At 38.1% G+C, this 17,676-nt stretch overlaps 2 protein-coding genes across 2 annotated transcripts; both read right to left on the reverse strand.

The window, feature by feature from the left end:
- Window positions 1-1,725: 1,725 nt before the first annotated feature.
- LOC100769132 (olfactory receptor-like protein I9) lies at window positions 1,726-2,670 on the reverse strand. Its single transcript, XM_027426165.1, has one exon. The coding sequence runs from the start codon at window positions 2,668-2,670 to the stop codon at window positions 1,726-1,728; it is 945 nt and encodes a 314-aa protein (XP_027281966.1).
- A 13,374-nt stretch (window positions 2,671-16,044) lies between these two features.
- On the reverse strand, window positions 16,045-16,983 carry LOC100765565 (olfactory receptor 1468). Its single transcript, XM_027426164.1, has one exon. It carries the CDS (start codon window positions 16,981-16,983, stop codon window positions 16,045-16,047), a length of 939 nt encoding a protein of 312 aa, XP_027281965.1.
- Between the last annotated feature and the right edge of the window lie 693 nt (window positions 16,984-17,676).

The raw sequence follows: 17,676 nt of genomic DNA on the forward strand, positions 1-17,676 counted from the left end.
TATTAGCATGTCTACTAATATTGTCATTGTTCAGGCATTGGTCAAACAGGCATTCTAAAAAAGACAGTCACACAGCAAACTTGTTGGTATTCAGACTCACAATCTTCCCACTCCTTTTTCTGTCATGTGCCCTGAACATAGATAGGGTGCAGTAGCTATGCTGCCAATGTATTGAGGTGGGGCTCCCCACAATACATTGATATTTGCATTGTGTACAGTTGTGGCTTCTATAAATTATTTTCAGATATTTTCACACATGTGTACAACTCTCATCCCTACTTCCTTAAGCTCCTTGCCATAGCCTTCTCCTCACATATCGCATTTCACATTCATGACTATTCACTTTGTTTTGTTACCTATTGTGATTAATGTGTATAGTCCATGTAACCATGGGTTTTGCGCTATCTGTTGAAGTCTGGTTGGCTCAGCTATGAATATGCTACTAAAGATGGTGACTACCACTCTCAGAGTCTGTTAACAGTTAATAGTTATGAAAATTGATGTGGCCTCATGTGCCCCCCATCTTCTCTAACTTATTTCTTTTGTCCTTCTTTTAAAAGAATTTATTTAATTTTTGATAATTTCATAAACTTCTAGACATTACTGGGAATAGGTAACTTTAGAATACGGGAAAACATTACATGATAATATTACAATACATATTATATAAGGAACTCTTAGAACTTAATAGAATCCACTAACTGTCCAGAAGCATTTAATTTGATATAATACCATTTCCTCTTTTTGCTATTGGTTTGTGCTTTCTTTTTGTTTGTTTTCTGTGTTCACCCCCAAATCCTGTTCCATTTTAATAATGGTCTCCTATTTCTATGTCTTATGTTTAAGGTATTAATTTTTGGGGGCTTCAGGGTTTTAATAAAATTTTATAATTATTTTTTAATTTTTATTATTTATTTTTTTATGTTATATGTATTTTTATCGCATTCTCCCTTTCCAGATCCTCTTCCCCTCCCTACTCACCCAATTTCAAGTTCTTTCTCAAAAAGTCAAATTAAATACAACAAAAAATCCCCCAAACCTCCAGAAATCAAGGAAATAGAAGAAAAACACTCATAAAAAACAAAACAAAACACCAAATTGTAATGAAATATTGTTACTTGGCATTGACAAAATACATTAAGATTTCCCTGGCTACTGATTAATACCAAGTATAGAAAAAGTACCATAATGACAACAATATACTAAAGTCTTCCAAAAACCTATTAAGAGTCAAGACAGGCTATACAAGCTATATAGACAATGAAATAAAGATAGAGTCTAGGGAATTAAGCAATGTAACTATCAAATGACAGGCTGTAGAAAGAACATGCGAAAGATTGGAAAATGGCTGGTGAGTTAAGATACTTGGATGTCACTAAGTATTGACCTGAGATCATGGAATATACATTTATAAGCACACAGTCACAGCAGACATTTGGACAAAGTGAGAAAACCTTGGAATAACCATGATGATCAGAAATAACTTTAAGTCTACACTACAATTTACAGGACAACTTGGACAAGACAACAAGTGCATATTTGGGTCCTACAAACTTATTTCCTAAATTAAAATCTCATATAAACTTCCTGTAATTTGTGTAGTAAAAGTTTTGTTGTGGGACCTTTAAACAGAAGCATCCAAGGTGAGGAAAATTCTTTAGCAACATCCAATGTTAATATTAATATTTTCTAGGATAAATTATATAAAATTCTGATGTGTCACCATCATAGGAAGGAGGAAATTTGCTTTTTAAAAACTACTCTTTCTAATGCTCCCTTCATGTCTCTGTTTCTGAGGCTATAGATGAATGGGTTCAGCATGGGAGTTACCATTGTGTACATCAAAGACATTACAGTCTCCTTTGCAGGAGAGTTATCAGCAGAAGGACATAAGTAGAGACCAATGACTGTCCCATAAAATAATGACACTACAGACAGATGGGAGCCACAGGTAGAGAAAGCTTTACTGATACCTTGTGAAGAAGGGACCTTGAAGATGGAGGAAACGATTCTTGCATAGGAAACAATGATGAGAAGAAAAGGGAGTACAACTATAGGGCCTCCCAAGATAACTATTGCCAATTCATTATCATGAGTGTCAGAACAAGCCAGTTTCAGCAGGGTAGACATATCACAGAAATAGTGGGGGATCACCCTGTCCTCACAGAAGGATAATCTGGCCATAAGCAGGGTGTGCAGCATGGCATGGAATGTGGTCAGCACCCAGGAGAACACTACCAGACCCACACAGAGCTTAGGACTCATGATGCTGGTGTAATGAAGGGGGGAACAGATGGCCACATAGCGGTCATAGGCCATGGCTACAAGAAGGAAGTTCCCAAGGTCTCCAAAAAACAGAAAGAAGTATAGCTGTGTCAGACAGCCTGCATAGGAGATGGATGAGTCTTGGCTCTGCATGTTTTGCAGCAACTTGGGCATCGTGACAGATGAAAAGCAGAAATCAGCAAAGGAGAGATTGCTGAGAAACAAGTACATGGGTGTGTGGAGACGGGAGTCCAGTTGGATGAGTAGGATGATGATGAGGTTCCCCATTATGGTGGTGAGGTACATGGCCAGGAACAGGGCATAGAACAGGTGCTGATCCTCTGGGGAGATGGGCAGTCCCAGAAGGAAGAATTGGGAGATGACAGTTTGGTTTCTTCTAGTCATTTGTTTACTTCAATGCCTTTTCTGAAGTCAAAGTAATAGTGCCACCTAACTTAATTCCAAATGAAGATGAAAATATTTGAAATTTATTGGATGATGAGCAGAAGATGTAAAAAATTTACATGCTCTACAAGACATCATCACAATAAGCATGCTTTTCAGATCAGCATAACTATGTCAACATTTATTAAGGACTTATTAAACTTTGTCTAACATATTTCACTAGCCAGTACTTTCCCAAACAGTTTTTTTCTACTTGATTCTGGCATGAAATATATTTGTTTTCTTACACTTACCTGGTTAGCCATCTTAGACAAACTTGATTGCCTCATGTTTTACCATTCTCTCACAATTTGATGTATCTAAAGAGATTTTCTATTATCTATCTATCTATCTATCTATCTATCTATCTATCTATCTATCTATCTATCTATCTCTACAATAAACAGGTTGTGTATACTAAAGTTTTAGATTGGCACTTAAAACTCATCTGTAGGTTTCTTTCCAAACTACAGAACATGTATACCATCATTAATTAATCATTTTTAAACATTTTTTATTTTAATTAGAAAGAGGTTTATTTTACATGTCAATCCCAGGTCCCTCTCCTTAGCCTCTTCCCCTCCATTCCCAACTGACACCCATAATATCACAGTAGATTCTTAATTCATGCCCCATTTCTCTTCCTCAGTGCCCTTTCAACATTATTCATTGACACTTGCAATCTAAGATGGAAATCTTATCCTCCCTTTTCTAATAAATGGTTTCAAGAAGATAATATTTTAAGACAAAGGCACATTCTTTTCCTTTGAGTACACAAATGATACTTTATTGCTGGGCCTGTGCCACCTTTCAGGCCACATATGTGCTCACAGTGATTCTTGCCTCCCACTTGTTCTGTGGATGATGACTGGCTTCTTCCTGTTGCTCATGCTTTACCTGACTTATTCCTACTTATCCTTCATTTATAGTAGATACTTCTTGCTTTGAAAATCTTTGCCTACCTGCCAAGACCTGATAAGACCTCCTACCATGTTCCCAAAGCATCCTGTACTCATTCCACAGACCCTGGTCATGATCAGCTTATTATCACTGGTTTATAGAGGACTTCATATTGGAATTCAAATTCCATACTAGAAAAAAATATCATGTCTGCTTTTATTTTATAACAGGGACAATGCTTGGCATGGTGCCTGGATGTGACCAACCTTTCTTAAATATTTCTTGGCTGTAATGCAGGCTGAGGTATAGAATCTTCACTTTTGCAGACAGAAAATTACCATTAAAGTTAGAATATACACACTTGTTTAAACTTTGCAGAATGCAAATTCATTAGACTTCACCACTAAAAATCTTGACACTATGTGATCAAGTTCAGAGAGGTAACTTTGTATTTACTAAACACTCATGATATGAGGGTATGATTGTTTTCAGCAATTCTGTTGACTAAACATGCCACAGAGCCTGTCACTAATATTGATTAAGAAAATAAACATGATGATCATTTTATAAATTACTGAAAACACAAAAAGAAGCACAAGGTATGTTCATACATGCAAAAGTTATCTTGGGTTCTCTCTCCTATATACATAGCATCAATTGAGGGATAGTTTCTTAGTCCCTGATAACAAGTTTTATATGTTTTTATTTTTATAATTAAATTAGACCAATTCTAAATTAGAAACAAACTTCTTTTACATGTCAGTCTTAGTTCCCTCTCCCTCCCCTCCTTTCCTCATCCCCATCTACCCCCTATCCCAATCCCTTTCTGCTCCCCAAGGGTGAAGCCTTCCATGGGGATCTACAAAATCTGTCATGTCATTTGGATCAGATTCTAGACCCTCCCCAGTGTGTCTATGCTGAGAGAGTATCCCTCTATGTGAGTGGGCTCCGTCGTCCACTACCAGAGGCTCCATAGATTGCCAGACCTCCAAACTGACATCCTCTGATAACAAGTTTTTAGAAATACCTTTTTGTAATGCTATTAGGAAGACATTCTCAATATTATGAATGTTGACGTCAGTAGACCTAGCAAATCACTCTTCATAATATGACAAGCCTCATGAAGCAAGTTGATGGATACACAAGCAAATGTGCAGGCTTCTGAAGATAAATTCTGTCTCTATACTGCTCTGGACTCAAGACTGCAGCCTCTACTCTTCTTAAAGACTCTAGAGTCTGGCTCTGTAGATATTAGACCCTCAGTTACCAACAATGTCTAAGCTGCATCCTTAAAATGAATTGCCCTTTCTGTTCTGTTTTCCTCTAAATAGTTTTGACTAAAGAACAACTTCAGCATGCTTTAAGCTGGTGAAGAAGGCAAGGGAGTGGCATTAAGAGACATATGAGGCTATGAATGTAGCTCAAGTGTATAATACTTGGCTAGTATGTCTACCACTCAACAAAGCCACACAGAAGGTACCTTCACTCTGCTGATGTGTATTTAATGCAGGTGCATTCATTGATGTGTACTTTAGAATCATGTTTCAGTATTATGGAGTGATGACACTTGTAGGGAAAACCATAACCCAGTTTTCCAAATTCTGCTTCCCTTGGGAATAACAGGCCAGGTGTAGTAGTTTGTGTCTGTAACTCCAGTATTGCAATGGAATATGAGAGGTTAAGATAAGAGAGTCCCTGAAAGAATGCAGGCAAGGTAGCCTGGTGTATGCCATGGCAAACTATAAGGCATTGTGTATTGTGAAATGTGAGTTCACAGATGCCTGATGTCCTCTGACTTCTACATTGACAGAGACAGAGACAGACAAATATAGAGAGACAGAGAGAGCGACAAAGACATGCATAGAGGAACAGAAGAAAAGAGAGAAATATTTACAAACCAATGAACTAGAAAACTGATCCCTGTGTAGTAGTGCAGACCTATGTCCCAACACTTGTGAGACTCAGGCTAGAAATCACCATAAGTTTGAGGACAACATGGGACAGAGTGAGTCTCTCCCCACAAAATCCAAAGTAAACTATAGAATGGAAATCAATTTCCTAGACCTGTTATTAACTCAAAATGATGATTTGGGAGAAAAATTTAAGAATGAGTATTGTAAAGCACCTCATAGATACTAGGATATTTATCATGGTGATCACAAAACAAATACTTCTAAATGAGTCAGAGAGATGGTAATGATGAATATTTTATATCTGAAAAAACTAACCTGAGAGTATGTGATTGGGAAGAAAAATAAAATATTCTCAAGTTGGAAGAACAGCAAGTGAATGGCTCATTCCCCTGATAACTCTGGATGGCCAAGGGTGATTTTTATATCCTGATAAAAGATCCTCCTCTTCTTATTCACTATGGGCACAGGAAGTCACCAGGTCTGCAGTCCTCTCCAGTGTCTACACACATTTCAAACCCTTCCCCTGCTATGCATCCCTACATAAGACACTCTGTGTCCCACAGGAGTCCAGGTCTGCAGTAACTCATTAAAAGCAGTAATTTTCCATGACCTCTAAAAGACCAGTTCCCTCAGGGTCCCACTGAGGTGACTGATAATAGCCATTGATCACATGTGACTACACTTTAGGGGAAAGTGAAGTAGGAGAGAAACTCATGATCAGATATTAACTGACTGTTTGGTGGTTTCTGTTCTTTGTGTGGTGATGCAGAGAGTTTCAACAGTTGCTAAAAGTAACCAGAAAGTATATGTTAAATGACATAACATAATATTTCTTAGAATATAAATTTTCTTGTAAGTGGTTGTTAAAGACACACCCTTTTCTTTTTCATAAAATAATTAATTTATTTTACTTACTGGCCACAGTTTTTCCTCCCTCTTCTCCTCCAGTCCATGCCCCTCCCCTCTTTCCTCCCATCTACCCTCTTCCATTTCTGTTCAGGAGAGGGCAGGCATCCCATGTATATCAACTAAAATGGCATATCAAGTTTCAGGAAGACTTAAGTCTTCCCTTGTATGAAGGTTGGACAAGACAGCTTAGTATGATGAATGGGTTCCCAAAAGCCACTAAAAAAGAGTCAGAGACATCCCCAGCTTCCACTGTTAAGCATTTCACAGTAAGACCAAGGTACACAACTGTCACATAGATGTAGAGAAGACCCCATTTTCAAGATTGCCACTTGGCACTCTGTGGATATATTGTAACTCCATGTAAACAAGCCCTTTGAGGAATGGGTATGTTTCTGCATAGATAGCATAGGTTAGACTTCTATGACCCCACTTTCTTTTCCTACTAATATATATTAAGGATAAGAATGTATGAAAATTGCATGTCCCTACATCATGTTTAATTGTTAAGAAAAAGTGAAGCACACATGCCTATTACTTATATGACTTTTGACCTCTTAGCTTAAGAAAAATTTTAATGTCACCTATCACCACCATCTTCCAAGCTACCTTTCCAGTTGTTATATTATAGAATAATGCCAAAGTCTATGCTCCTGTAATTTTGAAGCAATAGCTGAGATCTATAATTCTGTTTTACACTAATCCTTTATTGTACATGGTAATAATCAGTTGGATGAAATTTGTGATGTTGTGTCATAATCAAGTTTTCCTTTTGAGGGAATCTGCATCTCCATTATTCTTATGTTAATTGGGCCAATATAGGTCATGCTAACATTTACTTTTTGACATGCAAATATACTATTTCTCAGAGAATGCCCCAGGAAGGGACACAGCATTACTTGTTTTACTTTTGTATAGCAATCATGTTTTCCATTGATCATAAGCTTCTACTACCCCATACACAATTATATCTTTGTTCCAGTTCAATAATTGCCTCTTAAGTATCTGTGAGCCCCTATGATACCTGCTAGTTGATCTCTGGGCTGTGTTCTCCTGGTGTCCTGGACCCATGTCTCCTTAAATTATTCTCGATATTGTCTGCAGGATCCCCCAAGCTCTGCCTAATGGGTGAGGATGTCTGCTTCTGCTCACCTCAGCTTTTGAGGGTTCTTAAATAAGGTGTCAGATGGCTTTAAAGAACTATTAAACACTCTTAGAAGTCAGAAAAATTAAAATCAATTTTTTCTGCCATTTAATCTTACCCCAGGCAGAATTGCTAAGATTAATAAAGTGAATGATATGATGGGGAAACCCACAGAATCAGTTGACCTGAGCTAGTAAGAGATCACTGACTCAGTTCTGAGGAATGGGGGATATGCATAAGACCAAACTAGACTCCCTTAATATAGGTGACAATGATGCGACCGGGACAATATGTGAGGCCACTGGCAGTTGTTCCAAGACCTAACTAACACTAATGTACAAACTGACTTAGTCAATCCCATTCTATATGGAGAGATACCATGCCCAGCCTAGACACAGGTGTGGGGTGGAGAGGTGTCTTGGTCCTGCCTCAACAAGATGATGGGACAGAATTAGTAGACTTCCTATAGGAGACCTTACCTTCTCCATGGAGCAGATGGGAGGACGAGGAATGGAGGAAGTGGGAGGAATGGAGGGGGGGTAACTGGGATTGGAATATAGAAATAAATTAATAAAGAAAGTGAATGATAATAAATGCTGGTGAAAATGTGAGAAAAGGGGAATGAAAACTGGTGTAGCCATTATGGAAATTAGTATCACCATGCCTCAAAAAGTTAGAAAACTTATCTATTATCTAAACCAGTTATACCATATACCCAAATAATTCTGTGTCTTACTAGAGAGGTACATGCCTATCCATGTTTATTGATGCTCTATTCACAATAGCTAGGAAATGTAACTACAAAGATCTCCACCAAATGATGACTGGATAATGTAAAGGAGCTACATATATCTTATGAAATATGTCCAGGCTCTGTGTGTACTGCCATAGTCTCTGTGAGTTTATTCAGATATCTGTTCTGTTGTGTCTGGAGAACATCATTACTTTGGAGTCACCCATCACCTGTGACTTTTATAATCTTTTCATCCTATTTTTCAAATGATGCCTGTGCCTTGAGGATTGTTGAAGATGCTGTCTTCTCTCCACTGTGTATTTTTGACTTCCTAGTAATAAATAAGGTGTCCATGAGTATAGACTTATATGTGCATCTTCAATTTCATTCTATTGATCAATGGAATTTTATGAAATACATTGACTTCACGCATGGTGAGAAAGAATGTTCCAGTTCTCTTTCTTTTACTGGAGATATCTTATGTTCCAGTACCATTTGTTGAAGAGATTGTCTTTTACTCTAATGTGAAATTAAGGCCTTATTCCAGTTTTCGTTTGTATTATGTACTTTATTACATGTCTGAAAATTAGGTTTTTCTTGTTAGAGGAAAGCAATTGATATGTCAGTATTCTCCTTTGTCACTAATAATTATGCTGTACTATGCAACTGAGATTTCAGTTTCAATGACAAGAACTGTTGTGACATTTGTAATCACATAGATAATTTTATTTCAGGAAAGATATTCAGTAGAAAAGGGCACAATATAAAAGTCATTATCCACTTTTGGGAATAGTTACTGACTTTGAAAAGTGGATGCTCAGCTAATTGGGTAGGAGCTTATGTCATAAATCAAAACATGAAAGAACAAAAATAAGATGTGATGAAGCATAGTGTTCAAGTTGTGTGTGTTGATATTGAAATGCTCACAGAGCCTTACATGAGGACATGCAGTGGACAGACTTGTAGAACACCAGCAAGACATAGAGGATCTAGTGTTGAAGATGAGGAAGTCAATGGAGTCTAGAGTACAGGAACAGATTTTACACCATAATTCATTGGCAGAAGTAAGGGAATGAATGGATCAAGAAAAGCAAACTAACTTACTGCACACTATAGCATGTAATCACTCATGTGATATGAAAGTGATTGAACCACGTATTTTCAAGTAGTATAAAATTTCTGCATAAGGATTTTTGCAAAGCAAATGAAAGACTTTGTTAAAAGCCTATACTCCACAAAATTGGAAAATTTAAAGGAAATGGATAATTTTCTGGATAAATATCACTTACCAAACTAAATCAAGAAAAGGTAAGCAATTTAAATACACCTATAACCCCTAAAGAAATAGAAGCATTCATTAAAATCTCCAATCAAAAAAAATACCTAGGGTCAAATGGTTTTAGTGCAGAATTCTATCAGATTTTCATTTTTTTTAAAAAAATTAATTTACATACCACCCACAGTTTCCCCTTACCCCTCTCCTCCCATTCCTTCCCCCACTTCCTTCCCCCCATATGCACTCATCAGAAAGGTTAAGGCCTCCCATTAGGAGTCAACACAGCCTGGCATATCAAGTTGAGGCAGGATTAAGCTCCTCCCTCCCTGCATTAAGGTTGAGCATGGCATCCCACCATAAGGGAATGGGTTCCAAAGGACCAGCTCATGTGCCAGATCCTGGTCCTGCTGCTAGGGGCACCACAAACAGACCAAGCTACATAACTGTTCACCACATGCCGATGGCCAAGGTCGGTCCCATTAAGGGTCCCTGGCTGTCAGTCTAGAGTCGGTGAGCTCCCAGAATCTTGGGTCAGCTATCTCTGTGTGTTTCTGTGTCATGATCTTGACCCACTTGCTTATAAAATCCCTCTTACTTCTACTGGACTGGGCTCCCAGAGCTCTTCCCAGTGCTTGGTTGTGAATCTCTGTATATGCTTCCATCAGTGACTAGGTGAAGGTTCTATGATGACAATTAGGGTATTCACCAATCTGATTACAGAAGGCCAGTTCAGTTGCCCCCTCTACTATTGCTAGGAGTCTCAGCTGGGGTCATCCTTGTGAATTCCTGGGCATTTCTCTAGCAGCAGGTTTCTCCCTAACCTCACAATGGCTCCCTTTATTAGAACACTTTCATTACTCTCCCTCTCCATCCTTCCCCCAACTCTACCATCCCAATCCCTCATGTTGTTGTCCCACAAACTCTCCACTCCACCCCAGCTCCCAGTTTACCAAGGAGATCTCATCTATTTCCACTTCGCTAGGCAGTCCATGCATCTATATTAGAGTCCTACTTGTTGCCTAGCTTCTTTAGGGCTGTGGATTGTAGCCTGGTTATCCTTTGCTTCACATCTAATATTCACTTACTATTGAATACATACTATGTTTGTCTTTCTGAGTCTGTGTTGTCTCACTCAGGATGATTTTTTTCTAGTCCCCTCCATTTGACTGCAAGTTTCATGATGTCATTTTTTCAACCACTGAGTAATAATCCACTGTGTAAATGTACCACAGTTTGTTTATCTATTCTTCAGTTGAGGGGCATCTAGATTTCTTCCAGGTTCTGCCTCTTATAAATAATGCTGCTTTGAACATAGTTGAGAAAGTGTCCTCGTAGTATGGGTTGAGCATCTTTTGGGTATATGCCCAAATATGGTATTGCTGGGTCTTAAGGTAGATTGATTTTCAGTTTCTGAGAAAGTGCCATACTGATTTCCAAAGTGGCTGTACATGTTTGCAAAGATGTCAGAATGTTTTTAATCTTAGCTATTCTGATAGGTATAAGATGGTATTTCAGAGTCATTTTGAATTTTATTTCCCTGATGACAAAGGTAGTTGAGCAATTCCTTAAATATCTTTTATCCATTTGAGTCTTCAGTTGAGAATTCTCTGTTTGGATCTGTAACAATAGTGGGAAATTACCAATACGGAGTCAGGTAGAAATACAAGGGTATTTAATAGGGAAAAGCCTTACTTACAGAGCGACCTAGCCAGATGGCGTGGCAGTAGCAAGAAGCAAAGAGAAACCGAAAGCGCAAACGCCGTCACACTACGTCACTCTGACCATGCCCACACAAGCCCTAAGAAGGCGTGGCTACAGCTTCCCCTACAGTAACCCATTTTGTAATTGGATTATTTGATATTTTAACATCTAGTTTCTTGAATTCTTTATATATTTTGGAGGTCAGCCCCCTGTCAGGTGTGAGGTTGGTGAATAACTTTTTCAATTCTGTGGACTGTCTTTTTGTCTTATTGACTGTGTCCTTTGCCTTTCAGAAGCTTCTCAGTTTCAGGAGGCTCCATTTATTGATTGTTGCTCTCAGAGTCTGTGCCACTGGTGTTATATTTAGGAAGTGGTATTGCATTCAAGGCTACTTTGCACTTTCTCTTCTATCAGCTTCAGTGTAACTGGATATATGCTGAGGTCTTTGAACTTGAACTTGAATTTTGTCCACGGCAATAGGTATGGATCTATTAGAGTTGTTCTTCATGTCAGCATCCAGTTATGCCGGCACCATTTGTGAAATATGACCTAATGATTCTCTGGATTTCCTCAGTGTTTGTTGTTACTTCCCCCTTTTCAGTTCTGATTTTGTTAATTTGGATATTCACTCTCTGGCTTTTGTGTAATTTGGATAAGGGTTTTTTATCTTGTTTTCTGAAAAACCCAACTCTTTTTTTTCATTCATTCTTTTATTGCTTTCTTTTATTATTTATATTTTTATAGTTTTCTTTATTTGTATTTTATTAATTTCAGCCCTCAATTTGATTATTTCCTGTTTTCTATTACATTTTTTTTTTGTTCTAGAGCTTTCAGGTGTGCTGTCAAGTCACTAGTGTGAGTTCTCCAAATTCTTTTTTTGTTTGTTTGTTTTTCGAGACAGGGTTTCTCTGTGTAGCTTTGGAGGTTGTCCTAGAACTCACTCTGTAGACCAGGCTGGCCTCAAACTCACAGATCTGCCTGCTTCTGCCTCCCGAGTGTTGGGATTAAAGGCCACCAATACCCAGCTTCCAAATTCTTTATGTAGGTACTTTGTGTTATGAACTTTTCTCTTAGCCCTCTTTTCATAGGACCCCCAAAATTTGGGTGTCTTGTGCACACATTTCTTTGAAATCTAAGAAGTCTATAATTTCTTTCTTTATTTCCCCCTTGACCCAGTTTTAATTCAGATGAGAATTGTTCAGTTTTTATGCATTTGTAGGATTTCTGTAGTTTGTATTGTTGTTGAATTCTAACTTTAAACCATGGTAATCCAATAAAATGCAGGGGGGCATTCCAATTTTTTGTATTTGTTCAGGTTTTCTTTGTGACTGAATATGTGGTCAGTTTTAGAGAAGGTTTCATGAGGTGCTGAGAAGAAGATATATTCTTTTGTGTTTGGGTGGAATGTTCCTTTGGTGTCTATTAAGTCCATTTGAGTCATAAAATCTGTTAGTTTCCTTATTTTCTGTTAAGTTTCTATCTGGCAGATCTGTACACTGGTGAGAGTGGGGTGTTGAAATCTCCCTCTATTAGTGTGTGGGGTCTGATGTGTGATTTAAGCTTTAGTAATGTTTCTTTTAAAACATGTGGTTGCCCTGTATTTGTGTGTAAATGTTCAGAATTGAGACTTCATCTTGGTGGATTTTTCCTGTGATGAATATGAAATGTCCTTTTCAATCTCTTTTGGTTAATTTTAGTTTGAAGTATATTTTGTTATATATTAGGAGAGCTACATCTGCTTGTTTCTTAGGTCCATTTGATTGGAAAGTCTTTTCCCAACACTTTACTTTGAGGCAATGTCTGTATTTGAGGTTGAAGTGTGTTTATTGTATGCAGCAGAAGGATGGATCTTGGATTCTTATCCATTCTGATATTGTGTGCCTTTTTATAGGCTAATTGAGAACATCTATTAAGAGATATTAATGACCAGTGATTGGTAATTCCTGTTACATATGGTTTTGTTGTTGATGGTTGTAGTGTTTGTGTATTTCTGTTCTTTGGGGATTGCTGGTGTGAGGTTATCTATTGCCTGTTTTTGTGGGTGCAGATAACTTCCTTCCGGCCTACTTCCTGGGTTGGAATATTCCTTCTAATACTTTCTGTAGGGCTAGATTTGTGGATAAGTATTGTTTAAATCTGGTTTTGTCAATGGAATATCTTGTTTTCTCCATCTGTGGAGATTCAAACATTTGCTGCACATAGTAGTCTGGACTGGCATCTCTGGTCTCCTAGTGTCTGTAGTCAAGACCTTCTGACTTTCAGAGTTTCCATTGAGAAGTGAGGTGTAACTCCAATAGATCTGACTTTACATGTTACTTGGCCTCTTTTCTTTGCATCTGTTAGTATTATTTCTTGATTCTACATATTTAGTGTTTTTATTAATATATGGTGAGGAGACTTTTTTTGGTCCTGTATATTTAGTGTTCTGTAACTTTCTTTTGTGTTCATAGGCATATCCTTCTTTAGCTGGGGAAAGATTGCTTTTTTGATTTTTGAATATATTTTATGTGCATTTGAGTTGGACTTCTCCTTCTCTTCTCCCTATGAGTCTTAGGCTTGGTATTTTCATGGTACCCTAGATTTCCTGCATGTTTTGTGTTAAGCTTTGTTGGATTTAACATTTTCTTTGACCAATGAATCTATTTTCTTTATTGTATCTTCAACTCCTGAGGTTCTCTTTTCCATCTCTTGCATTCTGTCAGCTATGCTTGCATCTGTAGTTCCTGATCATTTACAAAGCTTTTATATTTCCATAATTCCCTTGGTGTGTGTTCTTTATTGCCTCTATTTCAATTTTCAAGTCTTGGACTTGTTAATTTTTTTCTTGTCCTTCTTTGCTTTCTCTAAGGGATTTATTGATTTCTTCCATATTTTGTTTGTCTTTTTCTCCATTTCTTTAAGGGAATTTTTTATTTCTCTTTTAGTGGCCACTATCATCTTCATAAATTTATTTTAAGGTTTCTTTCCTTCTGCTTCCTCTCTGATGAGGTTTTCAGGTCTTGTTGATGTTGAGTCACTGGTTTCTGGTGGTGCCATATTGCTCTTTGGGTTGTTGAATGTACTCTTACACTGTTGTCTAACCATGTCTTCCTACAATCAGCACAGGTGGGGCCTGTGGCTCTGGTGGTCACTGTACCTCCAGGTGTGGGAAGAGGTCTGGTGCATACTGGTGAAGTGGTAGGGAATGGTTGATGGGAGAGGGTGCTGCTGCCAGGTTGCTGGGGATGCTGTGGGTGGGGCAGGGGTGTGGGATAGAACCTAGATAGAAGGGCTTTCCTGCCAGGATCTCAGACACTCACCTGTCCTTTATAAGTCCAAGGGACAGGTAAGTGTATGATAAAAGCTTCAAGTCTTTGAGAATGAACTATAGAAGATATAACAAAATGGAAAGATCTACCATGCTCATGGATTGATAGAATTATCATAGTAAAATTAATTAAAATAATAATCATTATGATAGTAAAAATGGGCATCCCACCAAAAGCAACCCCTATCCAAGTTACAGCACAGATCTTTACAGACCTTGAAAGGACAATACTCAGTTTCATATCGAAAAGCATAAAAACCCAGGATAGCTAGAACAGTGCTATACAGTAAAAGAAGTTCTGGAGGCATCACCATCACTGATTTCAACCTGCACTTAGTGCTATAGTAACAAAAATCACATGGTATTGGCATAAAAAGAGATATGTCGATCAACAGACTACAACTGAAGACACAAGCATAAATCCACATATATGTATACACCTGATTTTTGATAACGATGCAAGAAATATATAACAGAAAAAGAAATCATCTTCAACACGTGGTCTACATGGATGTCAGTATGTAGAAGAATACAAATAGATGCATATTTATCACCCAGCACAAAACTCAAATCCAAGTGGATCATAGATCTTAACATCTGACAGATGAGAAAATATGGGATAGCCTTGAGTTTATTGTCACAGGAGACAACTTCCTGAATAGAACACCAATAGTATGGACACTAAGATCAACCATTAATAAATGAGAGCTCATGAAACTGAAAAGCTTCTTCTGCAAGGCAAAGGACACTGTCAACAGGGCAAAACAGCAGCCTACAGAATGGGAAAAGCTTTTCACAAACTTCACACCTGATAGTGGACCAATGTCTAAAATATGCAAGGAACACTATACTCTAGACATCAAAAACCAAAAATGTCCCATTAAAAATGGAGTTCAGATCTAAACAGAATTCTCAATCAAGGAATCCCAAATGGTGGAGAAACAAAGAAATGTTCAACACCATTAACTATCAAGGAAATTCAAATCAAATTACTATGAGATTCTATATTATATTTCTGAAAGGCTAAGATGAATAACACAATTGGCAGCTCATGCTGGTGAGGATGTGGAGTAAGAGGAACACTCCTCTTTCAAAGGAGGGAGTGCAGATTTATACAGCCACAGGGGACTTTGGTAGTAGATCAGCATTTATCCCTAGTGTACAAATGGACTTTGGGAGCCCATTTCACATGGAGGGATGCTCTCTCAGCCTGGACACATGGGAGAGGGCCTAGGCTCTAACTCTGGAGATTCCCCATGGAGGGCTCATCATCCCTGGTGAGTGGAGGGGTTTTGGAGTGGGGGTTTGTGGGGATTGGTGAGGGGCAGGGGAGGATGGAAGGGAGAGGGAGCTGGGATTGACATGTGAAGCAAGATTGTTTCTAATATAAATATAAATAAATAAAAATATATTCACTAAATAAATTTTAAAAATTAAAAAATCCCAATGTTGCCATTATAAAGAGATTTTCTTCTTGCAAAAGACTCTTATCAGGGCCTCTTTTATATCTCTGTTCCTCAGGCTGTAAATGAAGGGATTCAGCATGGGAGTCACCACTGTGTACATCATAGCCATGGCAGTCTCCTTCACAGTTGAATTATTAGCTGAAGGAAATATGTAGAGACCAATAATTGTTCCATAGAACAGTGAGACCACAGACAGGTGGGAGCCACATGTAGAGAAGACCTTGTGGAGAACCCGAGTGGATGAAACATTTAGTATGGAGCAGACAATTTGTACATAGGACACAACGATGAGTAAGAATGGGAGAACAGTAACAAGCCCTCCAATGATAAATATCATCAGTTCATTAATATGAATGTCAGAACATGCCAACTTGAGCAGGGCAGATATGTCACAGAAAAACTGGGGGATCACACTGTTCTCACAGAATGACAATCTAGCCAAGAGTAGAGTGTGCAACATGGAATACAGCATGGTCAGTACCCAGCATAGCCCCATCAGACACATACAGAGTTTGGGGCTCATGATGGTGGTGTAATGCAGGGGGAAACAGATGGCCACATAGCGGTCATAGGCCATGACTACAAGAAGGAAACTCTCCATAGCTGCAAAAACTATTAAAAAGTACATTTGTGTCAGACAACCTGCATAGGGGATGGATGAATCTTGGTGCTGCATGCTCTGTAGCAACTTGGGCATTGTGACAGAGGAGAAGCAGAGGTCAGAGAAGGACAAGTTGCCAAGAAAGAAGTACATGGGTGTGTGGAGATGGGAGTCCAGTAAAATGAGAATGATGATGATGAGGTTCCCCAGGACAGTGGTGAGGTACATGGCCAGGAACAGGGCATAGAACAGGTGCTGGTGCTCTGGGGGGATGGGCAGGCCCAGGAGGAGGAACTGAGAGATGACAGTTTGGTTGTTCATTATCATTTCTTCATCTCCAGTATCGTAATGAGAAAATATCAGGGTCTCTAAAAATTCAATTAAAAATGAACACATATCTAGGATAAGTATTCTACAATAGATCTGGCAGTCAGCATCATAATTATAACTTCAAATTCCAAATATCTGTAATAATTCTATTCATTAGTGATTTTTCTCAACTTCTCTTTAATTTGTTTTTGTCTTTCATTCTTTCCTAGACATTTCTATGCATTTCTACTGAGATACCAAGGGGACTAATGCTTCTCTCTCCTTCTATCTGCACATCCTGGGTAACTGTTGTATGTTCATTTGTGCTTTGCTCTATGTTATTTTGTATATTGATCTTCTTGAAGAAATTGGATGAGAGCATCATAATTTTTTAAAAAAGAGAAACAGAGCTCACACCTTTAATCTCAGAACTAGAGAGGTATATAAGGATGAAGCAAAGGTTCTCATGTGAGATTTTGTTTCCAGTCACAGGGAAGACAGAATCTCCAATTCAGCCTTGGTAGAAATAAGAGCTACTGGCTTCTTTGAGCTTTAGCATCATAATTTTATATAAATTTCAAGAAAAGCTTACATGCTCTAATACCTTAGATTACCATTTCAAACTCAGGCATGAATATCTCTGTAACATACAGTCTTCTGCTCCACTGTTAACTAATCATTTTCCCTCCAGTGTACATATGACAGGCATCA

This window comes from Cricetulus griseus, chromosome 7 (assembly GCF_003668045.3).
Source record: "Cricetulus griseus strain 17A/GY chromosome 7, alternate assembly CriGri-PICRH-1.0, whole genome shotgun sequence".
In the NCBI taxonomy this organism is placed as follows: Eukaryota; Metazoa; Chordata; class Mammalia; order Rodentia; family Cricetidae; genus Cricetulus; species Cricetulus griseus.

Excerpts from the sequence above, each read along its gene's own strand:
- LOC100769132 (XM_027426165.1), bottom strand. The coding sequence starts at position 2,670 with ATGACTAGAAGAAACCAAACTGTCATCTCCCAATTCTTCCTTCTGGGA.
- LOC100765565 (XM_027426164.1), bottom strand. The coding sequence starts at position 16,983 with ATGATAATGAACAACCAAACTGTCATCTCTCAGTTCCTCCTCCTGGGC.